Source organism: Corvus brachyrhynchos, unplaced genomic scaffold, assembly GCF_000691975.1.
Source record: "Corvus brachyrhynchos isolate BGI_N302 unplaced genomic scaffold, ASM69197v1 scaffold279, whole genome shotgun sequence".
In the NCBI taxonomy this organism is placed as follows: domain Eukaryota; kingdom Metazoa; phylum Chordata; class Aves; order Passeriformes; family Corvidae; genus Corvus; species Corvus brachyrhynchos.
The window spans coordinates 5,881,911-5,904,589 of NW_008246060.1; the positions used below are offsets into that span (position 1 = coordinate 5,881,911).

The window sequence follows — 22,679 nt, forward strand, 5'->3', positions numbered from 1 at the left end:
TTACCTTAGTTTTAATTCAAGTACCACCTGTACTGTTCAAGTTGCACTACCATAGCTCTTCTATGAATGTTCAGTGCTGGCCTGATTGGAGTTCTCCATGTTTCAGTCATGGGTTCAGGAGTTTGCAGGTGTCAAGTTTTTTCTGACAACTTCCTTCCCTAAACTCCCTCTTAAATTCATTCTTATCACCTCATCCATGCTATGTTTTCACATAAACCCACAAAATTAGACTGGAAGTCTTGCCAGCTGTGCCAGAGGTTTGATCAGGCAGCCAGAACTTGTTAGTGGCTTGAGCTGAATTGTCTGGCTGCCTATTTCTCTAGAGCCTGCAGTGTGCCTCCTTTTGCTGCTTTTGGGAAGCTAAAGGATGCAGACAGGCAAGTGCCAGGGAGTTGAAGTATTTGGACCATGTCTGGAGAAAGGGACATGTGATCCAGTTATGTGGGAATGTATGGGACCCTTCAGACTAGCACTACTTCCTTAAGTTTTAGGGGACTAAGTACATCTAGGAAGTGAATTCTTTTTTGCCGAAGAAAAGAGTGCGGGAGTGAGAGGAGAAGGAAAGAAGTGTCTTTGGCACTGTGCACTATTACTCAGCAGAACTCTCATGAGGCACTCAGGCAAACCAGGCTGATACTCTAAAGCATTTCATACCTCTGTAGATGCAGCTTATTCCTTAGAAACATGTATTGCTCTAGGTGCTAGTTCTGCTGGACCATGCTAGGGAAGGCTATGATCATACTCTATAATGGCTTGGGTTGGGGTGGAAAAAGACATTGCTTTGCTTTTAGTCTTTTTGTGACCTCCTGCAGTTCAGTTCTCAGTCATTTTTCAGTATCAGTTTCTAATCAGTTACTTGAGCTACACAGCTGCCCTCAGGCATTTTAATTCTAGGCCAGTCAAAGTTCATCTTTAACTGTCTGTCTGTTCCACAGATATTAGGCCATAAAGGTTGGATCCTGCAGTATTCAGTTCACAGTGAAAAACAAAATGCGTGCAAAATATATTTTTATTTCATACAATTGGGTTTCTTTTTTAAATGCACAATAAGTTCAGTGCACAAGAGAGCAGCATTATTTGTCAACATGTTTCACTGGAGCATCCACAACATTCATTTGATCTTAACTCAAGTAATCTGATCAGCCTCCTTGGAAAGGATTCACCAAATGTACTGGCTTAGTTTTGGAAAGTGCTGTAACATGAGTGTGCCTCGTTCTGCTGGCACAAACATTCCTGTGTCACTCCAAGGCTCCGCTTCGGCGTCACTCTGTGCTGCCGGAGAGGAGCAGGGGAGGTGGAGACTTCTGTGCCTGGTGCACATTGACAAAACTTCCCCCTCCCAGGGCATGCCAGTGATGCTACCCTTTGCTTCCAGACAGTCACAATTGACTGTCTTTTGCTGGAAAATCATGAGCTAAATAATTCTTTTCTCTACTGAAAGGGAAAGTGTCAGAGGCAAGGCTATGAGAGACTTACGGTAAATATTTAATAGCTTTCCTTATTTGTGCAGCACCAAAAGATGGCTGATCCTGCAGTATTTATTTCAGGCCTACTATAAATAAAGCATGTGGTGACAGCAAACTGCAAGCAAGGAGAACTCAGTGGCTATTGTAAACCGCTTTCTTTTGTCTGAAGCTGGGAGTAGTAACCAATTCTGTGCATGTTTTAGGTCATCTGATGGGCACATTTGAATCAGAACCAGAATAGGGCTGTATTTATGCTCAGAAGAATTAAAAGATGGTATCTGTCCCAGTTCAGGGTAAATTGGAACTATATGTACAGTATTGATGAAAGCATGGTCTGAACGAGTTGGGCTATTCGGAATGTTAAGCAGATTAGTAGAAAAAAGAACACTAATGGTGGATATGACATGTCATACCAGTTAGCTCATTTTTCTTAGACATGTTCTGAGAGTCATCTGCCACCAACAGCCAAGGTTTTTTTCCTTCCTTCTGGTGATTCTATATGCTTAAAGCATTAAAAAAGGCATACCCGCTAGTGGGTTAAGGGAGCTACATTGTATTACTGAGAGAGATGGTCCTCCCTCCCTCTGTGAAATAGAGGTGACTCCCATTGTGTGCCCAGTTGTCTCTGTGTGCAGGTATGAGAGGACAGTAGGATTTGTTTTCAGATGTCAGGCTATCATTTGGACAGGACTGTGGGCTACTGTCTTTGAGTAGTAACATTTAATGCTGGTGAAATTCATGAGCAGCTATTTCAATGGAAAATGAAATAAAGTATCAATGTCAGTCACTGCAATAAATACAAATATATTCCTTACATGAGCAGTTTAATTGAGTGGACTGCTGTTTACACTCACTGCATAAAGTGTCCTTGTTAGTTTTAGGAAAGAGCCTGGAAACTGTGGATATATGCCAAGGCTTTAAAGGGCAGTGAAATTTTCATTGCAACAAGATTCTACTTAGGGATTAGAGCTGTTCTCAGAGTGCACATCACTTTTTCCCCCTCCCCAAATACCAGCTTAGAGGTGAGGTTAAAATTCATCGTTTTATGTGAGAAATATTTTCCGGGTTCCCTAAAGAGAATCTCCATGTGAATTCTGTCACATATTATATTTCACTCACCATGGAAAGGTCAAGGTGGGTACCATGGGCCCATCTCACTGAAGTCAGTGGGGCTGACACAGCTTAGTAAATATACATGGCAGTTGTATTCTTTCAGACAAACACTTCCTGGTTGCTTTCTGCAAGGACAAAGTAGATAATGTTAGCCAAAATGTTACAATAGATGGGAAGGTCGCTGTGTGTTCAGGCTGGGACCTTTTCTTATTAATACTGATTAGCTTAAGCATGGTGATGGAAAAATGTGAATTATACACTTAAAGCTAATTGGAATGGATGACAAAGTATTTCTTAGAAGAGGAATGAGGAATTTTTCAATTAGGGAAAACACTAAGCCTTTACTAGATAAATCTTGTAAATGTTCTTTGTGCTTATGAATTTTTCGAAGTCCTTTGGATCCCTTTTACCCTGGTGTTTCTTGCCCACCAACCTCTGTAAAAGCTGTCTGGCCTAATTTGTTTTTTCTCCCACAAACTCTGAATTATTGGTGATGCATTGTTTCTTGCAGTGATACACCAAGGTCTGTTTTGCCTGGTTGTCAGGCACTGTCAGGGGCATCAAGGCAGCTCTTGATGTCTGTGCTGTCCCTGGCTGGTGACTGCTGAAGCACATCAGTGCTGAGCACTGTGCACAGGCTGGCCCTGGGGTGTTACTGCATCAAACAGCACTTAAATACCTCCAAAGGAGACAAATTCTTTTGACAAGTCCTGGCTAACTTTAACCACTTAGTCGTAAGACATAGAATTATGTTTTTAATCAGTCTCAGATACAGATCTTAATGGAAAGTTCACTGAAGTGTTTTAGCTTTAGGAAACAGAAGGTGAAGGCCTAAATGAGGAAGACTGTAGTTAGGTCTAATTATATATGTTCATTAATTTTTCTCTCCCGTATATGTTCATTAGAAGTGCTCTAAAAGCCATAAGACACTGTAAGGTCCACATCCTAATGAAGAGGAGTTACAAGAAAATTAACTAAGTAAATTCACTTCATTAATGGATTCAGGAAACAAATGTGGTCAGGATGCTTGAAGTATACTGAGTTAGGCTTTTGCTTTTAGAAAATGATCAGTGGTAGGGGGAAAACCAGACTTTTTCTGTGTAATGCTAGAAATCTGTTTGGATTTAGACAACACTTGAACTCCTCTGACTGAACAGAAGGCAGTTACAAAGCCTTACGTTATTATTTTGAGAATCATTGGATGTGATTTCCTGATTCTGGAGCTGGCTGTTTAGGGCAGTTCCCTACATCAGTCTCCGTTGCTGCTCTGAAATCTGACCCTGAATGTCTTTCACCCAAAAGGAAGCTGCTAAGAAGCCAAGAGGTGCAGGACTGCAGGAAGACCCTAATGATACTGGAATTGGGGGTAGTCTAAGTCTCAGGTGCACTATTTGCATGGGAGATGAAGAATAAGCAGAGGAAATCATTTTGGCTCACTTCAGATATTTTTCAGCTAAAGAACTTACTTAAATATTTGATACTAAATTCTTCAAAACTGTTATTTATTATGTTTAATGGGGAGAGTTGTATCACATCTTAAGACCAGGGTATGATAGGCTAGAATTGAATCTTTATTTAGTGCCTCTTCTGCTCTTTATTATTACTAATTAATTCTTTGCTTTACCAATTAGATCCTTTCGTAACCCAAGCATCTTTTCTCATGATCTTAAACTAACAAATCTTTTCATTATTTATATGTTTACCTTAAGTAGATTTTTTTAGCATCTCTCAGTAATTATAAATAATCTGTCTAATAATTAAATCATTAATAATAAAAAATTATGCTGAACTTCAGGTTCCAAGTGGGATGCTATATCTGAAGTTTTTATGCCATTAAGCCTTGATCCCTCTCTGATAAATTTGATTGCATTTAAGCTTCTTGGTTTTGATTCTGAACTAACGTTGTCTATAGGTAGGCAATGCAAATTCTGCAATTAACCAATTTATTATTGGTGAGAGTAGTAGCTTCCTATGTATAATCAATACCTGTTTATGTATTTCTGAGTATTTCAGGAGGACTGTGGGTTTGTCTGCACTGGGCTGCATATAAATTTGATATAAATTAATGTATTTCTTCAACAGTGTTAATGAATACACCTCTCCATAGAAATTCAACCCATGACAGCATAAACAAGTTTTGCAGCTGAATGAAATTTCCTTGGTAGGAACCCACTTTTTTTTACGGCTTACCTAAGTTTGCAGTAGTGACATGTAGAGGAAATTTTTGGAAATGGTTTAAAAACAATGCAAAGACAGGAAGAAGGAGACGGAGAAGTATCCTGCCTGAGTAAAGGTGTCCATGCTCCTTGGAGGTTAAGTGTGGAGCTTTCTGTGTGTACTGGGTGAGTGCCAGGCATGTGCTCAGCATTCATACTTGGTACTCTGTGGATAACTGTCACCCCCAGGACAGAGCTGCAGGGATACTGGTAGAGCCTCTCTGTTTGCCCATAGAAGCTGCTGGGATGGAGGAATTTGAGTGTCAGTACCAAGTCAATTAAGAGCAGATGGAGGCATTGGCAGCCAGTGACTCCATTCAGGAGGGAACAGGCTGGAGGGCAGAATGTGGGGCAGTTCAGGAAACGAGGGATTTTCCATAGCAGGGGAGGAGTAAGGAGGATGCACCAGGTACTGTGCAGATGCCAGAGAAGTAGAAAGGGTCAAAGAGAGATCAGGAGAGCCTTTGCAAAAATCTCATCTTTTCACGTACTGGCTTCTGTTCGCTTTCTTTCCTCCCTTTCACAAAAATCTCCAAGGCTTCTTCCCTTTTACTTTCCCTTTCTATCCCATAATGTTTGCGGTTGCCTCAGATTCCTTCTAAGGGAAAATTGGTATTACATACTTCCAAACAGCTTGTTTATTGGATAGCTGCTTCCTTTTGGGCTGATGCCCTCTATGCCTAGCAAGCTTTTGTCCTTATGTTGCTGTGGGCATGAACGTTAGATCTGGAAAGTGTGATTGCCCAACTTGCAATCGGAGTGCAGCATAACGCAGGGAAATAATTAATGAATCAGTCATCCAGCCAAATGTTAATATTTGCATTTGCCATTGATACATAGAGAGCAAAAGTACTGGTGGAAGTATTTGTCAGTTTTATTGCAGGCACAGATGATATCCTGAGAGGGGGAAAGTAGGTCTGATCCTAGGCCCAGAGTGATCACAGTTGTATTTGAAGTACTGTGAAATGTTCTTTGTGATTCTCATTGGAGTCACTAAGTGGTTGCTGATGTCCCAGGTACGGCATAGAGAATTACACCACGGTATCGTGGGACTCAAGGTTTTCTGTGCAAGACTTAGAAACATGCAGCAGCTTCTGTTTGGCTGCCTAATTCACTGGTTAGCTGAACATTTAACTGGCACATTACTATCTTAGCATTTATTAAATGGACACCTCAAATTGATAACCATGAGTAATGCTTAGTCTCTTTATGTCTCTCGCTGACACTCCCAGCACCATCCCCACCAAATTATCAGGAATATTAATGCATTAAAACATATATATAAGAAGCCATATTCTACATGTTTTGTTTTGCATCCTGCTCTGTGCTCACCTGCTGCACCCCAGAATGACTCCATTTCAGTTAGGTGATAGCTGAAGTACGTAAAATGTTTTCTAAGCATTTCTAATCCTAATCTAGTCTGTTTTATTACCTTTCAATGCACTTGATGCCTTTTCATTTTGTAGTAGTTGAAATACTAGGATACAATTATTAAGCTATTCAAGAAGTTGTAAATAAGTGCTCATGTGTCAAAAATGATAAGTGAAAAAGCATACTGTAAGAAAGAAATGGTGATTTTAGTTGTCCTGAGAATTAGAAAAGGTAGACACTGACTGTGAAGATAGGAAGTAGAAAAAAGCCCCATGAAGATGAAAAAGAGCTATTATCTCTTAGATCATGTCACCTCTCTGCAAGTACAATATTCTGCTCTCCTGAGGATGCAATTTAAACTGCTAGTGCATCACAGAACTCCTTTGCAGCCCTTCCTTAGGCAGGCAGCTCCTCAGTGCAGTTGACTCCTAATGAACCTTTGTTGTGAGTACAGAAATACCAGGATTGAAGTCAAGTGTTCTTCAATTAAAGATCTGTTTTGGTAGGTGGGAACAAGTAGAAATTCTGGCAGTCATTTTAGCAGTGTTATCAAAATTGAACTGCTTCACAAAACTACATCCATCTTGGTTTTGAACTTCATTAAAAAAGAGAACCAGTGTTGAGGCAGAGAAGAGGTGTATCTGTGGGAAGGAGAAGAGTTTAATAAAATACCAAAATGATGTATTTGGTCATCATTAGAACTGTTCTAAGTTTTCATTTTGACATGAGGTTTTTGTTTCCATTTTTAAATTGGAAAATGTAGAAGAAAGTATCTAAAAGTTGAAATCAAATTAATTGCCTAAGAAAAAGAACCTTGATGAAAAATTTCAACATCAAATCTAAAATTATCACAGTCATCTGTGAAATTTGGGCTTTCATCCTTCTCATAGCCCTACTGGGCAGTTACAGCCTCAAGTGTTTGGAATAAAATAATTTTACAATCAATGGATTAAAATGTAAACCTGGACATGTGTTTGCTACAGCACCATCATCACTTGAAAATCAAACTTCTGTTGCTACAGGATTTGATCCATCTAGCAAAGGAGGGAGGAAGAAAAGAATGTTCTGAACTTGCAGATGTTTTTCCCGGAGGAGTAATGACTCTTACGTAAATAATCACTTTATTCTGCAAGTGCATACACTTTCATTCCACAAATTGATTTCACCTCTTCTGCCCTTTTCTCTGGTGCAAGCCTCTGCTAGATCTAGCAAGCCTCATTATTCTGTTTTTAAATATCAAAGCTATAAACATCTAAGTCAGAGTTGTGTAGGAACATCATCATTTTCAAGTAACATCTTGAAACCTCCAAGTTGGTATCAAATACAAATCTTGGCTAACACTGTGAATGACAGATGTATTTTATCACTAATGTGGAAGAAATGCAGCTTTTTTGCATCATCTTCTGTGGTCAGGTAATGAGAGAGGAAAAACTAAACACACAGTAAACATCGGAAGTGATGGAATAGTCTGGTAAATAAATTTGTTTGCCACAATACAACTGTTTCCCAGTTAAGCATCAAATATGCAGTCGTTGTTTGCTACACCTCTGTATATGGCAAACGACATCTACAGTGCTGAGCTGCTCTGGTGCTAAAATTCATCATCAGTGAGCAGAGCTGGGGGACATTTAACATGGTATGGCCAGGTCCACCAATGTCACTTCAGAAATTACAGTAATGGAAAGAGGAGCAGAATCATCTCCTAAATCTTTGTGTGTTCATAAACTGTCACTGTCAGTTTTCAGCTACCATGTGTTACGAGCTGCAGTTGATTTTTTTTCTCTTTTTTGCTGTCTTTCATGATACATGTGCATGTCTCATAAATATGATTTATTGTTTCTCTTTTTAAGCTAAAATGGGTGGAGGAAGAGTACAACACTCATTCCTGAGGGAAGATAACTTGCCTGAGGAAAGTTTGGTTTAGGCAGTTAGTGAGTAGATCTTGTTCTTAGCACTTGAAGGTATCTATTTCTAAGATAATTATGTCTTAGGGAGTATATTGTGATATATTTCAGCTGTGAGTATGAATTATAATTTTCTAGCCTGTTGTTTCAGGAATACTTTGTCAGTGAATTTCACAGGGTAATTACACATTGTTTAACAAAATGCCAGTTTTCATTGACTCCTCAGACTGTGTTCATTTTCATAGTACCTGGCTGTGAGGTAGGCATCTATTAAATCAGCTTGGTTTTCAAAGTAGCAAAATTTCCATACCTTCTAAGTGGAAATCTTCCAGTTCCTGGAAGGATTACTCCTTTTTCCTAGGTGGTCTTTTTTTTGTATGTTCACTACTGCTTATGGAAAAAATGTTGTGTGGTAGCTAAAGTTAAACACACAGCTCAGTGTGAAACTGGGTATTAATGCAGGAATTGCCACTGGGGATGAGCCCTGTTCCTGTTTAGCTCAGCTTTCCCTCTCTGATAGATGCCCCTGGTAAGTATTTCAGAGGAAAGTGCAACACAGCCCTCAGTAAAGAAATAATGAACCTAGCACAGAAGGTCTTTAAAGCTGTGCCATGAAAAATGAGAGTCTGTATGTTTACTTACTATACCCAGTAGAAAGCAGCTCTTGGGGTTTTTGTTGTTAAGTGTAACTGTTTGATCCTTTCTGATACTCTGCTCTTCTCAGAGTCTCAATGATATCTTGTAACAATGAGTTTCACCTCAGGTTAATCAAGTTCTCTAGGAAAAGATGTTTGCCTTTATCAATTTTATATGTGTTGTCTTTTCAATTTCACTCAATGTCCACAAGAGTTGTTTTATTTCCCTTTTTCTACCATTCATTATTTTTTAAGCCTCTGTAGTGTCTTCCCTTCTTCATCTCCTGTCTAAAGCAGACATTTCCAAATGTCTCAGTTGCTTCTACTTGATTTGTAAGCTTTTAAGTATTTTTATTTCATTTTTGTACCTGTCCTCATTTTGCAATGTACTTTTTAAAGATACGAATTTGATGCATAATCCTGATCTGTAGGTTGGAAATGAGATATGACTTGTATAGTTCTGATGCTTTTGACTATTTTTGGTTTTATTTCATTTTTTATTTCATTTTCTCTGGTGATCCCATATGTACTGGAACGATTTCAGGGGAGCGTTCAGCACTATGCAGATTCTCACAACACCTCCCACAACTACATCTTCACTTACCTGAGCATCCTAGAAGTGCTTCAGTTAGCATTTGCCACTGTGCTTTCTTTGTTATTTACCAATGAAAGGGCAAACTGTATGTTTTCAAATCATTTTAGTGGGGTTTATTTGGGGCTTTTTTAAACGATCAAGGACATATATTTGTCAAATACAGGTGAAAGGCACTTGGAGGGGCTATTTCAGTAGTGTTCTGCTCATTGTAAAAACTCAATTGTCTGAAATGAAGCCCATGTTTCTTCCTGCAGAGAGATTTAAGTAATTGCAGTTGTAGTTGTACAGTTTAAGCTATTAAATAATCTTTTGAGGAGTTGCTCTTTAGATGCCTCAGCACCAAAGTTTAGCCTCTGCATTTTAAAACACCTTTAAGTCCCTTTTTCCAGAGTGCTTCCCAAACTTGAATTTATCTAGTTGTGGCTGACTTTCATCTGTGAAAATGCAGTTTGTCACAAGTATTGGAAAACAGATGTTCTGCCAAGTCAGAGGCTGCATCCATAACTGGTGGATTTTCATCATTCAGAGAGATTTTCTCAAACTTTTTCTCTCATTTAATACCTCTGTAAATGAAGATGTAGAAAAAGCCTCATGATTGATAGAAAAAGTCTAGGCTATGCTTAACTTTCAGACCTGATGTAGCAGCTTTTTGGCATGAAATTAGAGCTGAAAAATAGGAGTCCAGATTGCACACCTTTTTTCCTTTTTTTTTTTTTTTGATCCCCAGATCTAAACGTCCAGTGCCAGTTTCAACCACAGCTCCCAGAATTGACTCTCCCAGGGCTGTAATTCCCCATCAGAAGGTAAGTGACACGTTTCTCCTCAGCCAGAGTGAATACCATTTTTATCTACTGTGGTCAAGGTAAATATCTACTACAGGAAATAGTTTTTGCCAGCCCCAAATAATTAAACGTTGAATGAATGCACAGGCAGCAAAATTGCTGCAATGCAGGGTATTGGTGATCTTATTTTGCTGATTTCTTATTAGCAGGACCAAAGCATCCAGCTATCCTTTGATGTGATTTGGTCTAACCAATTCTGAGCAGCTGTTTTCATCTAGACTACAAGAAGCCACTAAAGCTTCTCAAAATATACATTTGCTTTTGTAGAAAGAGAACCGTTAGAACAAGAGACCATTGGGGAGAGCCATTAGATTATGCCTCAGACTATTCACATCCTGACTGCAACTGAAATGACACTGATTTGGAAAGAGGACGTGAGGGCATTTGAAAGCTTGCATCGTATAGTGTTCTTATCATAGGATTCAGAAGACCTGAGAATAAAAAATAAAGAGGATAGGTCAATTTAATGAATAACAGCAAGTGGCAGAGGAAATGGATGGCTTGGTTTCCACTGTCAAAGCACATAATCTTTCATAAAATAAATGTTCATTTTAGAATAAACACTGACTGTACCTGGCAACTCATCTTCTGTATCTTTAGAGACACTGAGGAGCAAGGGTGCCTGAAAGATGGTGTATATATCCTTAGGCTCAGGCTCTGGGTAGGACATTTGTATTGCTGATGCATTTGATTAGATAAATGGGCAGGAGGTAAAGTTTCCATTGCTGCAACTTATCCCTTCTGTCAGTGCCAGTTTCATCCCTAGCATGCATATAAATAAAAAACACTGAAGATCAAAATACGTGGGGAATTAGATGATGTTCTACTGTTTTTGACAATTCCAGCTTCCATAGATCAATTTTAAGTAATTTTTATAAACACTATGCTTTCCAAATTCAGAGCACAGATGGTAACATCATCCCTAAAACTGCTGCAAATAGGTTCAAGGTAACAGAAGAGAATGCACCTGGGGGGAATAATTTTATTCAGTTTTATTTTGTGAAATTTTAAATTACCCTGACTGGCCATTTATTAGTTGAGACAGAAATAATGCTATTTCAGACTGGATCTTACAAACTTTTTGGGCAAGGGAAGATGAAATTAAGAATTTATCTTGCTCAGAGTTGTTTCTGCTTATATCATGATTTTATAAAAGTTATCTTGGAGGAAGTTATTGGAAGAGTCATCAAACACTACTGTGAAATTCCTAGGAAAACAAGCGATGGATCATTCTTTTTGGTTCAACTGGTATTTGCACCAGCAAAGTAATAGGGACGGGAAGGGGAAGGAGTTCTCATTTTCCCTCAAGAGCCACACAGAATGGTGTTAGTGTTCAAGGCAATGAGTAGATGTCTCATCAGAGTCACTCACCAACACAAGATTGACACCTACCTTTTGGGCTCTATAGCACCTGCACAGGTAGGAAAATTTTGTCTACTTCCTCCATAGGCACATAGAGCTTTTATATATTGGATTTTCACAACTCTTTCAAGTGCATTTCTTCCTTGGCAAGTGTCAATTTTAAAATTTCTGCCATAGGTCTTCAAAGCTGTTTACCACAGAAAACAATTCCTCCCTCCATTATCTCCGGTATAGAAAAGTTAACTGTAGACACTGCAGGGATCCTAAAAGAGCCCTTGGCATGAAAGCCATAAAGACATTTTATATTTCCTATTCTAACCCTTCAGAGAGAGATGAGGACCAAAGGACTGAAGCCATTTTCAGAATTTGAGAATTCTGTGCAAGGTGCTCAGGAAAGGTTTATAGAAGCTGCTGAAGGCAGCCTGTTCTGAGCATGCTACAGGCAGTCCCAGCAGCTGGAAAAGAGAATTACTGGAACCTTTCTGGAGGAAAAGGGTGGCATCCCTGAGAAGGTATGGTGGGAAACAGGGTATCTAGCAGTATTCAGGAGGATCTTAGGTGTAGGGTCTTTCACCCAGGGGGAAGAGGTAGCAGTAGAGTGCTGGAGGGGGAGACCCTTTGCAGGTCAAGAGGAGGACACTTGTGTCACTCATCTATACCAGTGGACAACAGTAAGTTTTAAGTGAAGAAGAATCCTTTTCTGGGGGTTGTTTGGAAGGGAAAGAAGGCACTGAACCCTTAGTGAAGTCTCAAAATCCAGAATAAAAATAACTGATAGAAACAGTGTAATGCTGATGTTGCAGTAAGGTACCTTACAGTAAATACACTTTAAAACCAAGGTTTCTTTGCTTGTCCCTTTATTGTTTCTAGTAACAGTATCCCTGTAGAAATGAAGAATTCTGTGACACACAGGCAGAAGTCACCTCCACACCTCTGCTTGACAGTGTTTAGACTGATGATTCACATGAAATGAATTTGATTGTATTTCTTAAAAATCAGCAAAAAACTGCATTGCAAGACAGTCATGACAGTGTCATCCTCATACAGCAAGAGGAGCTTTCCTCACCCTTCTCTGGTTAAGGTTAAGGCATGGCAATGTTAGCTAAACAAATCTGCATGTGTAACTTCAGTGTCTAGTTAAAACCATAAATCCTCTTGTATATTATTGCTGATCTGATTGCACCTTCCACTAATTTTCAAGCTTGCACTTCTTCTTTCATTGTTTTTTTGTTTTGTTTTAGGCAAACAAGTATACATTTCTTCAGAAAGATCAGTCATTCTTTCACAAAACTGATCAATGTTATAGATGATGCAGGTTCTGCAGCCATAAGTATGTAGACTATTATTGGAAATAAAGCTTGGTTGATTTTCAATTTCACTATATCTTTATCTGACATAAATCTCAAACTGGAAACAATTTTCATTTAGTTTAGTCAAATCTTTTTGATTTAGTGAAGTCTTTTGCACAGGTGGGGCATAGCTGGAAGAAAGGGTATAGTTAATGTTGAAGGTATTCAAATAACAATAAGAGTAAGCTTGAGTCCAAGGATTTAAACTAAGCCATCAATCAGTCAATGAGTTCCTGCAGCTCTCCAGAGGGGACACAACACAAGTGAAGATTCAGCTCAGTGCAGTTCAAAACATTCCAGCTGGAGCTTTAGGGTTAAGCATGGCTTTAACATTTGTCCCTTTGCATGAAGGTACTGACAGCCTTGTTATTTTTAATAATATGGCTATGTGTTGTGCTTATTGTGAAACACTACTGAACACACTTATTTTGGAGTCCCAGTGAGGATCTTGTCATACTTATGATTTGTCTCCTGCCAAATTTGGGAGCCTTTGTGTTTAAGAGAAAATAGATGGAGATGACTGACTTTTTAAGGAGAGTATAGGATGGAAGAGCTGGCTCAGCCAAAAGCAGTTTGATCATGTCTTTGAGCAGAGTCATTCAGTGCCATGGTGCCTCCATTCCCTTTTTTCTCTAAAAAATTTAAAGCAACGATTGCTTCTTGAGCATATTGGGTGGTCAAATTCACTGGTATACTGTTAAAATTGTTCTCCCAGAAGTGCAAGAGGTGAGTAATGACTGTAGGGTCACAGCAATAGATAAATAGAAAATGAGCTGTCAAAGGGAGAGGACCTGCAAAACTTGGTATTGTGTCTCCCAATATAAATTGGTTTCTCACTTCCCTGATACATAAGAAGGGACATTTGCCTTCCATAGAAACTGGATTTTTATAAACAAATAATATTTCGGAACAGAAATTGAGCTGATTCCTAGCTTCCTTCTATTTCAAAACGTTTGAGATTCCCCTACATTTATCAGTTTTAAGCTCATTCTCTGACATTATGCAGTTTTCCTCCCGCAGTGAGCGTTTGCTGCACGATCCCAGAATCTCCGTGGAGGGAAGCCCATTGCTCAGTGTCAGAGCCTCCTCTTCTGGTCGGCTGGAGGGGTAGCATCAGACTCCCAGAGCTGGAAATGTCAGCTTGCTTTTCCAGCCAGTGAAACAGAATGGGATGAGAGATGGGGAACAGGGGAACATTTGTTACTGTTGGCTGCATTTCATGTGATGCAATGCTGAAAGCTCAGTGCTGCTGCTCAGTATTAGACATTTGCCCTTCACAGTCAGCAGCGGTTTCAGAAATTCCGCATTAATCTGGTTTTGATGCTGAACTGGAGAAAAAAAATAATTCTACAATATTCTCCCAGGAATAAGCTGAATCAGAGATATTTTTTTTGTTAGTCACAAGAGGAAAGAGCTAAATATGCTGCTGATGGGGCAGTAATTCTTTAGATGAAATAGTACACCTGCTCCCTTAGACATGTCCTGTTTCATCCATTTCCCCCCTGCAACTCAGGGAAAACAACTACTCTAAAACTATCAAAAATATGAACTCAAGATGGAGATTGCTAACTTGGCACTGCTGGGCTCTTAGGAATTCTAGTGCTGAGTTGCCAGTGTGCTGGTATTCCAGCTAGAAATTGTTTGAGGAGCGAAACTAGAACTCCATTTGTGCCAAAAGGGAGCCAAATCATCAGCCATCATTTTTTATGGCTATCCTATAATTTTCCCTCTGCCTACTGCTACTGTCCAGTAATACCAAGACTATGAAAATGCATTAAGGTTAAGGAGATATGTGGCATTTATCTCACTAGCAGTTGAAACTGATACTTTACCATCAGCTCTCCTTGCTTGTCCTTTTATTTTGGAGTGTAGGGAGTAACCCACAGTTAACTAAAAGCCACAGAGTTTTCAGGGTCACAAACAAATATAACTCTGGCATATCCTTTTTATTCTGTTACTTCTGTGTTAACTTTTTATTTAATAATTGTTTTGTCTCTCTCTGCTGGCATGTAAAAATGGTTTGCCCAAGTGACAACTTAATTTTTGAATATGGCCTTGTGCATTCGTGCCTCTTTTTGAACACATTTTTAGAGAGAACGCCTGATTTCTGTTTATTTAATGATATCTGGAAGCTTTCAATAGGCCACTGAAAGGGATTGTTGCTTGCCATTTTCACTGTCAGGGTATAATGACCTAAGTATCTATTGCAAATGTATTTATTTAAAAAGGCACAGTCCGAAAATGCTTTTAGGATTATCTGTTTCTACAGCCTCAGGCCGTTATTAGTGCCAGCTAAAATCTCTTCCTGTTTATCACTAAGAAAAATTATCTTAGTTCATTTTATCTGCCTTACATTTTTGATTCAAAATGTCTTAAATGTGTTTAGTATTATGATTATTTATATCCTTAGACCTTTAGGGTTTATTTCAATAAATTTCAATTAATCAAGCCATATTATCTTGATTTTTTTTTCAAATGTATGTTCCCTGAACTTATATATGCAATATAGAAAAATCCAAGAGGGCTGTATAAATATTTATTTTTCTAGTGAACCATAGATCAAAATGAGTAAATTACATTAATGATAACCAATACTATCAAAACTATAGAAGTAGAGACCAGGTTATTCTCAGGCCTATATTTCATGCAAGGCTGTGGGGTAGCTGAGTGCAAGGTGTTAAAAATGGTGATTGAATTGCCACTGAATGGGGCAAAATGTCACTGCAGGCTACCACCTGCTCTTGAGCTGGCTTTTATTGAGGCCAGACTGTGGGTTCCATTTCTTCTTCAGGATGATGTCCCCTGCCTGTCCCTGTCCCCTGAGCTGGACTGTAGCAAGTAGCCAGCATTACTGGGCCTCTTAACTGTGAGCATTTTTCTTTTTTGATAAATCTTCTATTTTGGTTTCACTAAGGTTTGTTTTTAGTGAATCATTTATGAAACTGCAGTGTTGGACTGTGTTTCTCCAGGAGGAGTTTTTGGTAGATTTTTTTGAATCTGAACACCAGCACAGACTTCTATGGGTATAGGTATTGTAGGAGAGATTCCTTTGACTAAGACAGCACCTGCTGTCCTAGTTAGGAATATTATCTGGGACAGGACTGTAGGATCATACACACACCTCCATGCTCAAGCACACATTCCCTCAAGTGGAATTTATGCAGGAATGATCAGCATAGGAGCATCCTCTCTGTGGAGCAGTACCTGTTCTCGAGTCCTGTTGGTCTCTCTGCTAACCCTGCTGCATGGCCTGATCAGCATGACCCAGAGCCCAGGAAAGCAGTGCATAATCTCCATAACTTTGAGTGCAGTCATAGAAAACAGAGCAGTGTGGTTTAGAATCATTTTGTCTTTATAATAACGGCATTGACTTCTATGGTTGTACATGATCTGAAATTATTCTGACCTCAAGACATTTTTAAGATTTCTTAATTATCCTAGAAATTAATGGACAGTGTTGTCTTAATATAAAATTATTGCTGTGAGGTTGACTAGTATCAAATGCTTTCTCAATGTTAAGCTTTACTTGTTGATTTCAACTAAAATCCAGTAAAAAATGCCTGAGTTTGTTTTGCTTCCCTTATTTTGAAACAATGCATTTCTTTGAAAAATCTTCCCTGAAAGTTTGAATGCTTTGGCCCCAATCTGTTTATTGCTAGTTTATGACTATGTTTGAAGCATTAATTGCAGATATGTTATTTTTGCATGTGTTCTATGATTGCTCTTTTCTTTTTTGTCTTTTCTTGGCCTGCATGTTTGCTACTACAGGAACCTGCTTGGGAAATCAATGGCAACAGAACAACCTTCAGCCCTCTAACTAACACGGCGACTGGGCCTATGGGTAGTGTTTTAGCAACCAATGGAACATTTTCAGGCTACCTCAACCAGCAAGAGATCAGCTTTTCAAATAGCTCTTCCTACCTAAGGACTACCACAGTTAGATCTTCCATGTCCTCTCAGTCTGTGACTCCTGATATTTCACCTGCCAAGAGCACTCTAGGTTCCAAAGCAAGCCCTGCTTTGGCTGGTGGCAGTAGCCCTGCACACCAGCTGAGCCCTGCGAGGCAGTATAACAACCCCATTGGCCTTTACTCAGCAGAGACCCTGAGGGAAATGGCTGAGATGCATAAATTGAGTCTCAACCGAAGGGCTTCGGAAGGTGGACTTCCTAGAGGGTAGGTAACATGGTACCATCTTTAATTATGTCAATAAGTAATGAACTTGCTGAACAGTGAATGTAATGCTGCTTTACCCTGTTGTGCATTTCTCTGGCAATCATGATTAAGGTCTGGATCAATGATTAAATTTTCCAGTAGCCCCCAAAATATACCCACATTGCCGTTACAGAACAATGGTCTTTGGTATCTGAAGTGGAGCATGGATTGGCAATAGTCAGCAGGGCATGAGGGGGAACACTAGGACTGAAGTAACTGTGATCATCTCAGGGTTGTGGCACTCAGCAGTTCTAACTAATGCATGGAGTCTCAGAGAACCAAGTATTGCTGTCAGACATCAGAGCAGCTGCTATAAACCACACCTGATCTTTGGTACTTGGCTAAAGAGAAATGGCTTTGACCAGCAAATCTGACACGCTCAGCTACTGGAGTGTCCTGCTGCAATTCCTCCCTTAATGTGTTGGCTTTCCTATGCAAAATGAGTCAGAATTGCAATATTTTGAATCCTCTGGTTTGAAGACTGTCTGTCTTGCATCTATTAGCTTTAATGTTAACTTCGCTGTAACAAGGAATGATCTCCAAATGGTTTGATCCTTATTGTCAAGGTTTTCCATATTGTTGTATTGCAGATCATCTGTTTAATTAGTAGGTCTGTAAAATGGGGAGCTTGGACTACAGTATATGAGAAAAAGAAGTGAGAATCAGGTTTTCCTAATTTTTTTGCCTTCATGTATAAATTGTCAAACAAATCTAATTTTTTAGTTTATTTGTGGTTTGGGTTTTTTTTTTTTTTTTAAATGAAGATGAATTTCTTGTTATGAGTATGTGGAAAAGTGTATTTTCAACACTAGGGACTTGGCTATATAAGGAAAACCAGAAAATTCCAGCAAGCCACTCGAGGTCTGATAGCAAATGCGTAACTTCAGGTACTTTATATCCCTTTGCAGAAGCTCTCTGCAAAAGTAAAACCAAGAGGTTTTAAGCTGTAGCAAAGTAGGGATATTTCTTCCTATTAAAAGAGCATGTACACCTGTTTTAGATGATTCAAGCAGTTTTAGATGATTCATTGCGACTCTCTTGAGCACTCAGCATTAACAATCCTAATTAACTTATCTGAGAAAATTCTATCCTCCCTTCTCATACTGGATAATTAAGTAAAGCAATTACCGTTTAAAAGAAAATAATTTCAGTTAGTAAGCAAGATCAGCAAAATAAACCTCAAAATACTTCTCTCTTAATTCACAGTTTTCTGAAGAATACCAATTCTTGTCTTATTTCAATATGCAGAGCTTCCTGGGAGTATATCCTGATATCTTTTTCCCCACTATGTTCATATCCCTCCTGAATACCTGCAGGGGTGAGGGTGAAGGGACTGAATTTTGGATGGCTCAGCATTGTGACTGTTTGTTATCAGAATTACAACAGAGCTGCATCCATCACTCACCAAAGTCAGTGTGAGCCTTTCTATTCAGTTTGAACTAGATTTTAGGGAGTTGCTGTCTATCTGCCTTTACCATCTGTAACACTGACGAACAAACAAGAAAATAAAAAAACCCTTATCCTGCAGCACAGGAACATTCTGAAAAGATGGAAAGAGCTCAGAAGCACTAAATAAATGTGTCTTGGAAGGTAACTTCTCTGAGATTTAGAGAACTGTACATCCCTGTTGACATGCAGAGAAAATTCAGAGCTCAATAGTGCTGTCATTCCCATTCCCACTTGACAGTTATCCATGAAGTAAGAAGCATCTTGCCTCCTGCTCTGTGGAAAAAAACACGGAACCTGTAACTACCTTGGGACTTGGTGGCATCCATGATAACGTCAACCTCATAGTGGATATATGTGAACAAGGAAAGCACTGTGAGCACTGCAAAATCTGGCCTTTGTTGGGAACATTCTTACCATATAATACAACATGATTGTGATATTGTGGTGCTCCAAAACTGAATTCATTGTGCTTTCACAAACGTGCACTTAGCTGTATGGTAAAAGCTGTAAGGAAGTTCAAGCATGGGGAGTGATTTTAAGGTTCTGTGTCCTTTTCACCAAATGATTTAAACTTAATTGTGTGAATTGCTGTTACAGCTTTAGCTAAACCCTTTGGAAAATCCTATCAAGAAGCTGAAATTAATTTTGAGATTATTTCCTTGATCTGTGAAGAATAACAAAGCATCTGTTTCTCTGATACACTTTACATTAAAGCTTTATCACTCTGGCCCAAGGTGAAAAATAAGCCTGTTAGGAGTGTGGAACGTGATGTGCTGAAAGCTCTGGAGAGTATTAATAAATATGAACAGTGAGTCACAGTTTGTAACATGTGCATCTTTTTCATTCCAGTGTAAGTTATTTTTCACATTGTAGGTCAAGGGCAGTAAATACCTGTCCCACAAGTACATGCCAGGTGGCTTGGGTTACTGGCTTCTTACTGTGTGACCTCTGCGAGCAGCAAGTTGAGTGTTTCAGACATGTCCCTATATAGAATCAAACTAAAATAATGCATGGCTTTGAACTGGGAGGAATTTTCTTATCTCATGCTAAACATAAGGAGAAGCAAAGCTATACTGTTTTTGAAGGAAGCTATAGGAGCCTCTTCACATCTCAAAAATCTTTACTGAGACGTAACTGCTGAGCTGTTCTTAGTTTGTGCACATAATGTTTCTTTTATTTCAACATACTTTTATATTCCTCTAATTAAGGTGTATTTTAGGGGTTTGGTAGTTCTGCCTTTAAAATATTGTTTTATATGTAAGGTAGATGCCTGGATGAGTCAGAAAATGATACCATTGCACATAGTTTCATTGTAAATGAGTGCCCAGCTGTCCTGCATACACCTAAAATGGAAATAGGATCACTGATGTGCTTACAGGCTGCAGCTTGTTCCTAATATATCTCTACCAGTTCCTGTAAGAGACTGATATATTTGGCTTAATGTAGGGTTTATAAAGCTAGAAGAATATTTTCAAATCTGAGTTTGACCAGTAGCTGCAGAGGATGATCTGTGATGGCTTTGCTATGGAAATGCAGAAGTGCAAAGTCTTTACGGCAGCTTTGGCTCATTAGAATGCTTTTGATCATGAAAAAGGCTGTTGGATGAGCCAAGGCTAAAGGATCATATGTTGGAAGAAGCAGTAATATCAAAGGTTCTGCAAGGAAAAAGCAGGAGGAGCCAAATCCACTTGGAATGTCACTCTTAACAGTGTAACTTTGCTGTCCAGTATTTTGTATCCATCCCAGATACAGAAATGTCACAGTAGCAAGCTGGAAGGCTCAGTGCCCACTTCTGTCAACAGCATTCCATGCAGCCAAGTAAGAAGAAAAGTTTATTAGCTGACCCTGGATCTCTCCCTCTTTATTTTGCACAAAATGTGATTAATTAGTCTTCAACCAAGAAAAGAACAGAATGTGGGTATTCTAAGCTTTGAGGAAAAAAAAAGTTAAAATAAACATCATAGCCCATTACTGCGATTTGTGCAACCATCATAAAGAGTTATTAGGAAGACCGCCCTAGTCCAGACTGAGCCCACTCTGTTCTGCACTCCCAGCTTTAGCCTGTGTTATGCTGCTTTGGAATTACTGTGCAAGCACCATCACTGGTTTATGCAGAGGTGCAGGAATGGAGCATGAACATACCTTTTTTCCCTACTGTATACATACCAAATGGAATGAAATATCCTGCTGTGGATATCCCAGAAAGCATGTAATGCACGGCTTGCTTCGTTTCACGTGGAATAAATTAGGAATGACTATTCCAAAGTTAATTGGCTTACACCCCTCTTGGCATAATGTAGGTACAGTCATATATAGGCCAATACTTTGTTATATACAAAGGCATTTTCCTTAGTTTTAGATTTAAACATTTACCAGTATATTCTTTGGATCGTCTCCAGCATGTAAAAGACTTAAAAATCAATCTTGCAAAACCAACTCTGAGGGTGGCCTGAGGAGAACAGACTTCATCCCTGAATATTCAGTATCTAAGAGAAAAATGCAGTCTCTACCACTCATTTGCTATTTTCAGATGAGAACATACTCTGCAAATCCTCCTTTCTTCCCTCTGCTCCCCCCTCCCTACACTTTGGTAGTAGTACTTTTAAGGATGCACAGCAATAAAATCATGTTCAAGGGTCAGCCAAAATGCCATGGTACCCCACTAAGTCCTAGTGGATCAACTATAATCCCTGCATTTTTTCCTTTCTTAATCATGTTGGGGTTTTTAGGCATACATTTACCTTTTGTTCTTATTTGTAGATGGTCTGAAAAGAGCTGTAGTAATCTTTTGTAAATATCTTTTGCCCTTTGCAGTCTACAAAGTATTGACTTTTTCTGTGTGGTTGGTTTTGATGTTGTTTGTTCTCTTTCTCTTCTTCTAGGTCATAGCCAACACCGCTGCCAAGTTAGTATCACCTCTGTGTAGTGCCAGATATTTGTGTGACGCTGTGTGTGTGAAGTTGTGTTTTCTCAACATCTGCTTGGTGTGGCAGGCGCCCTGCGCTGCCCCTGCTGTCCAGCAGTGCTCCCGCTTGGCATTTCTTGGTGATGCTCTAATGCTGTGAATGGAGCTGCCACCTGAGCCTGCTCAGTTCTTCTAAAAGCTTTCAGGTGGTTTTGCTTCTACTGGCAGGTTTTTCTTTAAGTTATCTTTATGCCTTCCGAGTTTGGTGAGCATTATCTGAGCCTTTTTTGGTGTGTTATTAGTAAAGTACTTTCAGTTTCAATGTTAAATTAATTTCCAAAGTCTGCTAAAATTTAAATTTAGGTTGGAGTAAGATATTGGTACAGAAAAAAATATACAAAGTGATTTACCTTGATAAATCTATTGCCCAAAAAAGATATAACTATTGATATGAAAATGTGATTGGTCTGCTTTATTTAGGAGAGTTCAGAGAGTCCTCAGTTTTGACCTTTAGTTTTTCTAAGGGCAGAGGATTGTCTCTAAACTCTCGCTTTTTGCCTCTGACCTGAGTGTTGTCCATAAATTGCTGGAGACTGGGTTAAATTGAATATAAAATAAATAATTCTAATAGTTAAATGTCAAATTTAAACTGACAGTACAAAGTTAGAAGTAGTGGAATACATGAAGTAATATTTAGTGCATATAATTTACAGTGATCTGGCATTCTCTGTTGGTTTCAATGAGGTGTGGGTGTGATGATGTAAATCCTTTGGAGTGAAAAACCCTAGCCAATTTGCATTAATTATTCTGACAGGATTGTCTTAGAAAGCAGAAGTTACTTTATAGGGGTGTTTGTAATCTTACTTGCTTTGGGATTTATTTTTCCTAATCCTCTTCTAGCTTGGGAGAAAGATCCCATTCATTTGCAGAGCTGCAGCCTTACCTCTGCCACTTGTCCTAGAGCCCAGCACCCCTTACAAGCACTAATATCTTCTGTTTGCTTCCAGAGTTAGAAAAAGAACTCATCAGTTGGAAATCTGTACTTTTTTTCTGTTATTTTTATGGTAATCCTGTTAACTTCAGTGGAAATTTTGCCTTGGTGTGTGTAATGTGACTAAAACCTCTTGAAAGACATCACTAAAACTGTTTAAAGATCACAAGTGAAAGCCCAAATGACTCCTGCTGCTACCATGAGGGAAGTTTAGGCTGTTGTAACATTAGTAGCTTTGATTTCTATAACTGACTGTGGAAACCAATT

At 39.0% G+C, this 22,679-nt stretch overlaps 1 protein-coding gene across 11 annotated transcripts in view; it reads left to right on the forward strand.

The window, feature by feature from the left end:
- The window catches only part of LDB3 (LIM domain binding 3), a 108,293-nt gene that overhangs the window by 35,353 nt on the left and 50,261 nt on the right, over positions 1-22,679 (forward strand). For 8 of the 11 annotated variants that reach the window (XM_017746390.1, XM_017746392.1, XM_017746393.1 and 5 more), the window contains exons 3-4: positions 10,028-10,103; positions 16,622-17,028. In XM_017746390.1, coding sequence (XP_017601879.1) covers positions 10,028-10,103; positions 16,622-17,028 — 483 coding nt within the window. Of the gene's footprint in view, positions 1-10,027; positions 10,104-16,621; positions 17,029-21,398; positions 21,422-22,679 lie in introns of all 11 variants that reach the window. The other 3 variants (XM_008642784.2, XM_017746395.1, XM_017746401.1) reach the window with 1 other exon arrangement.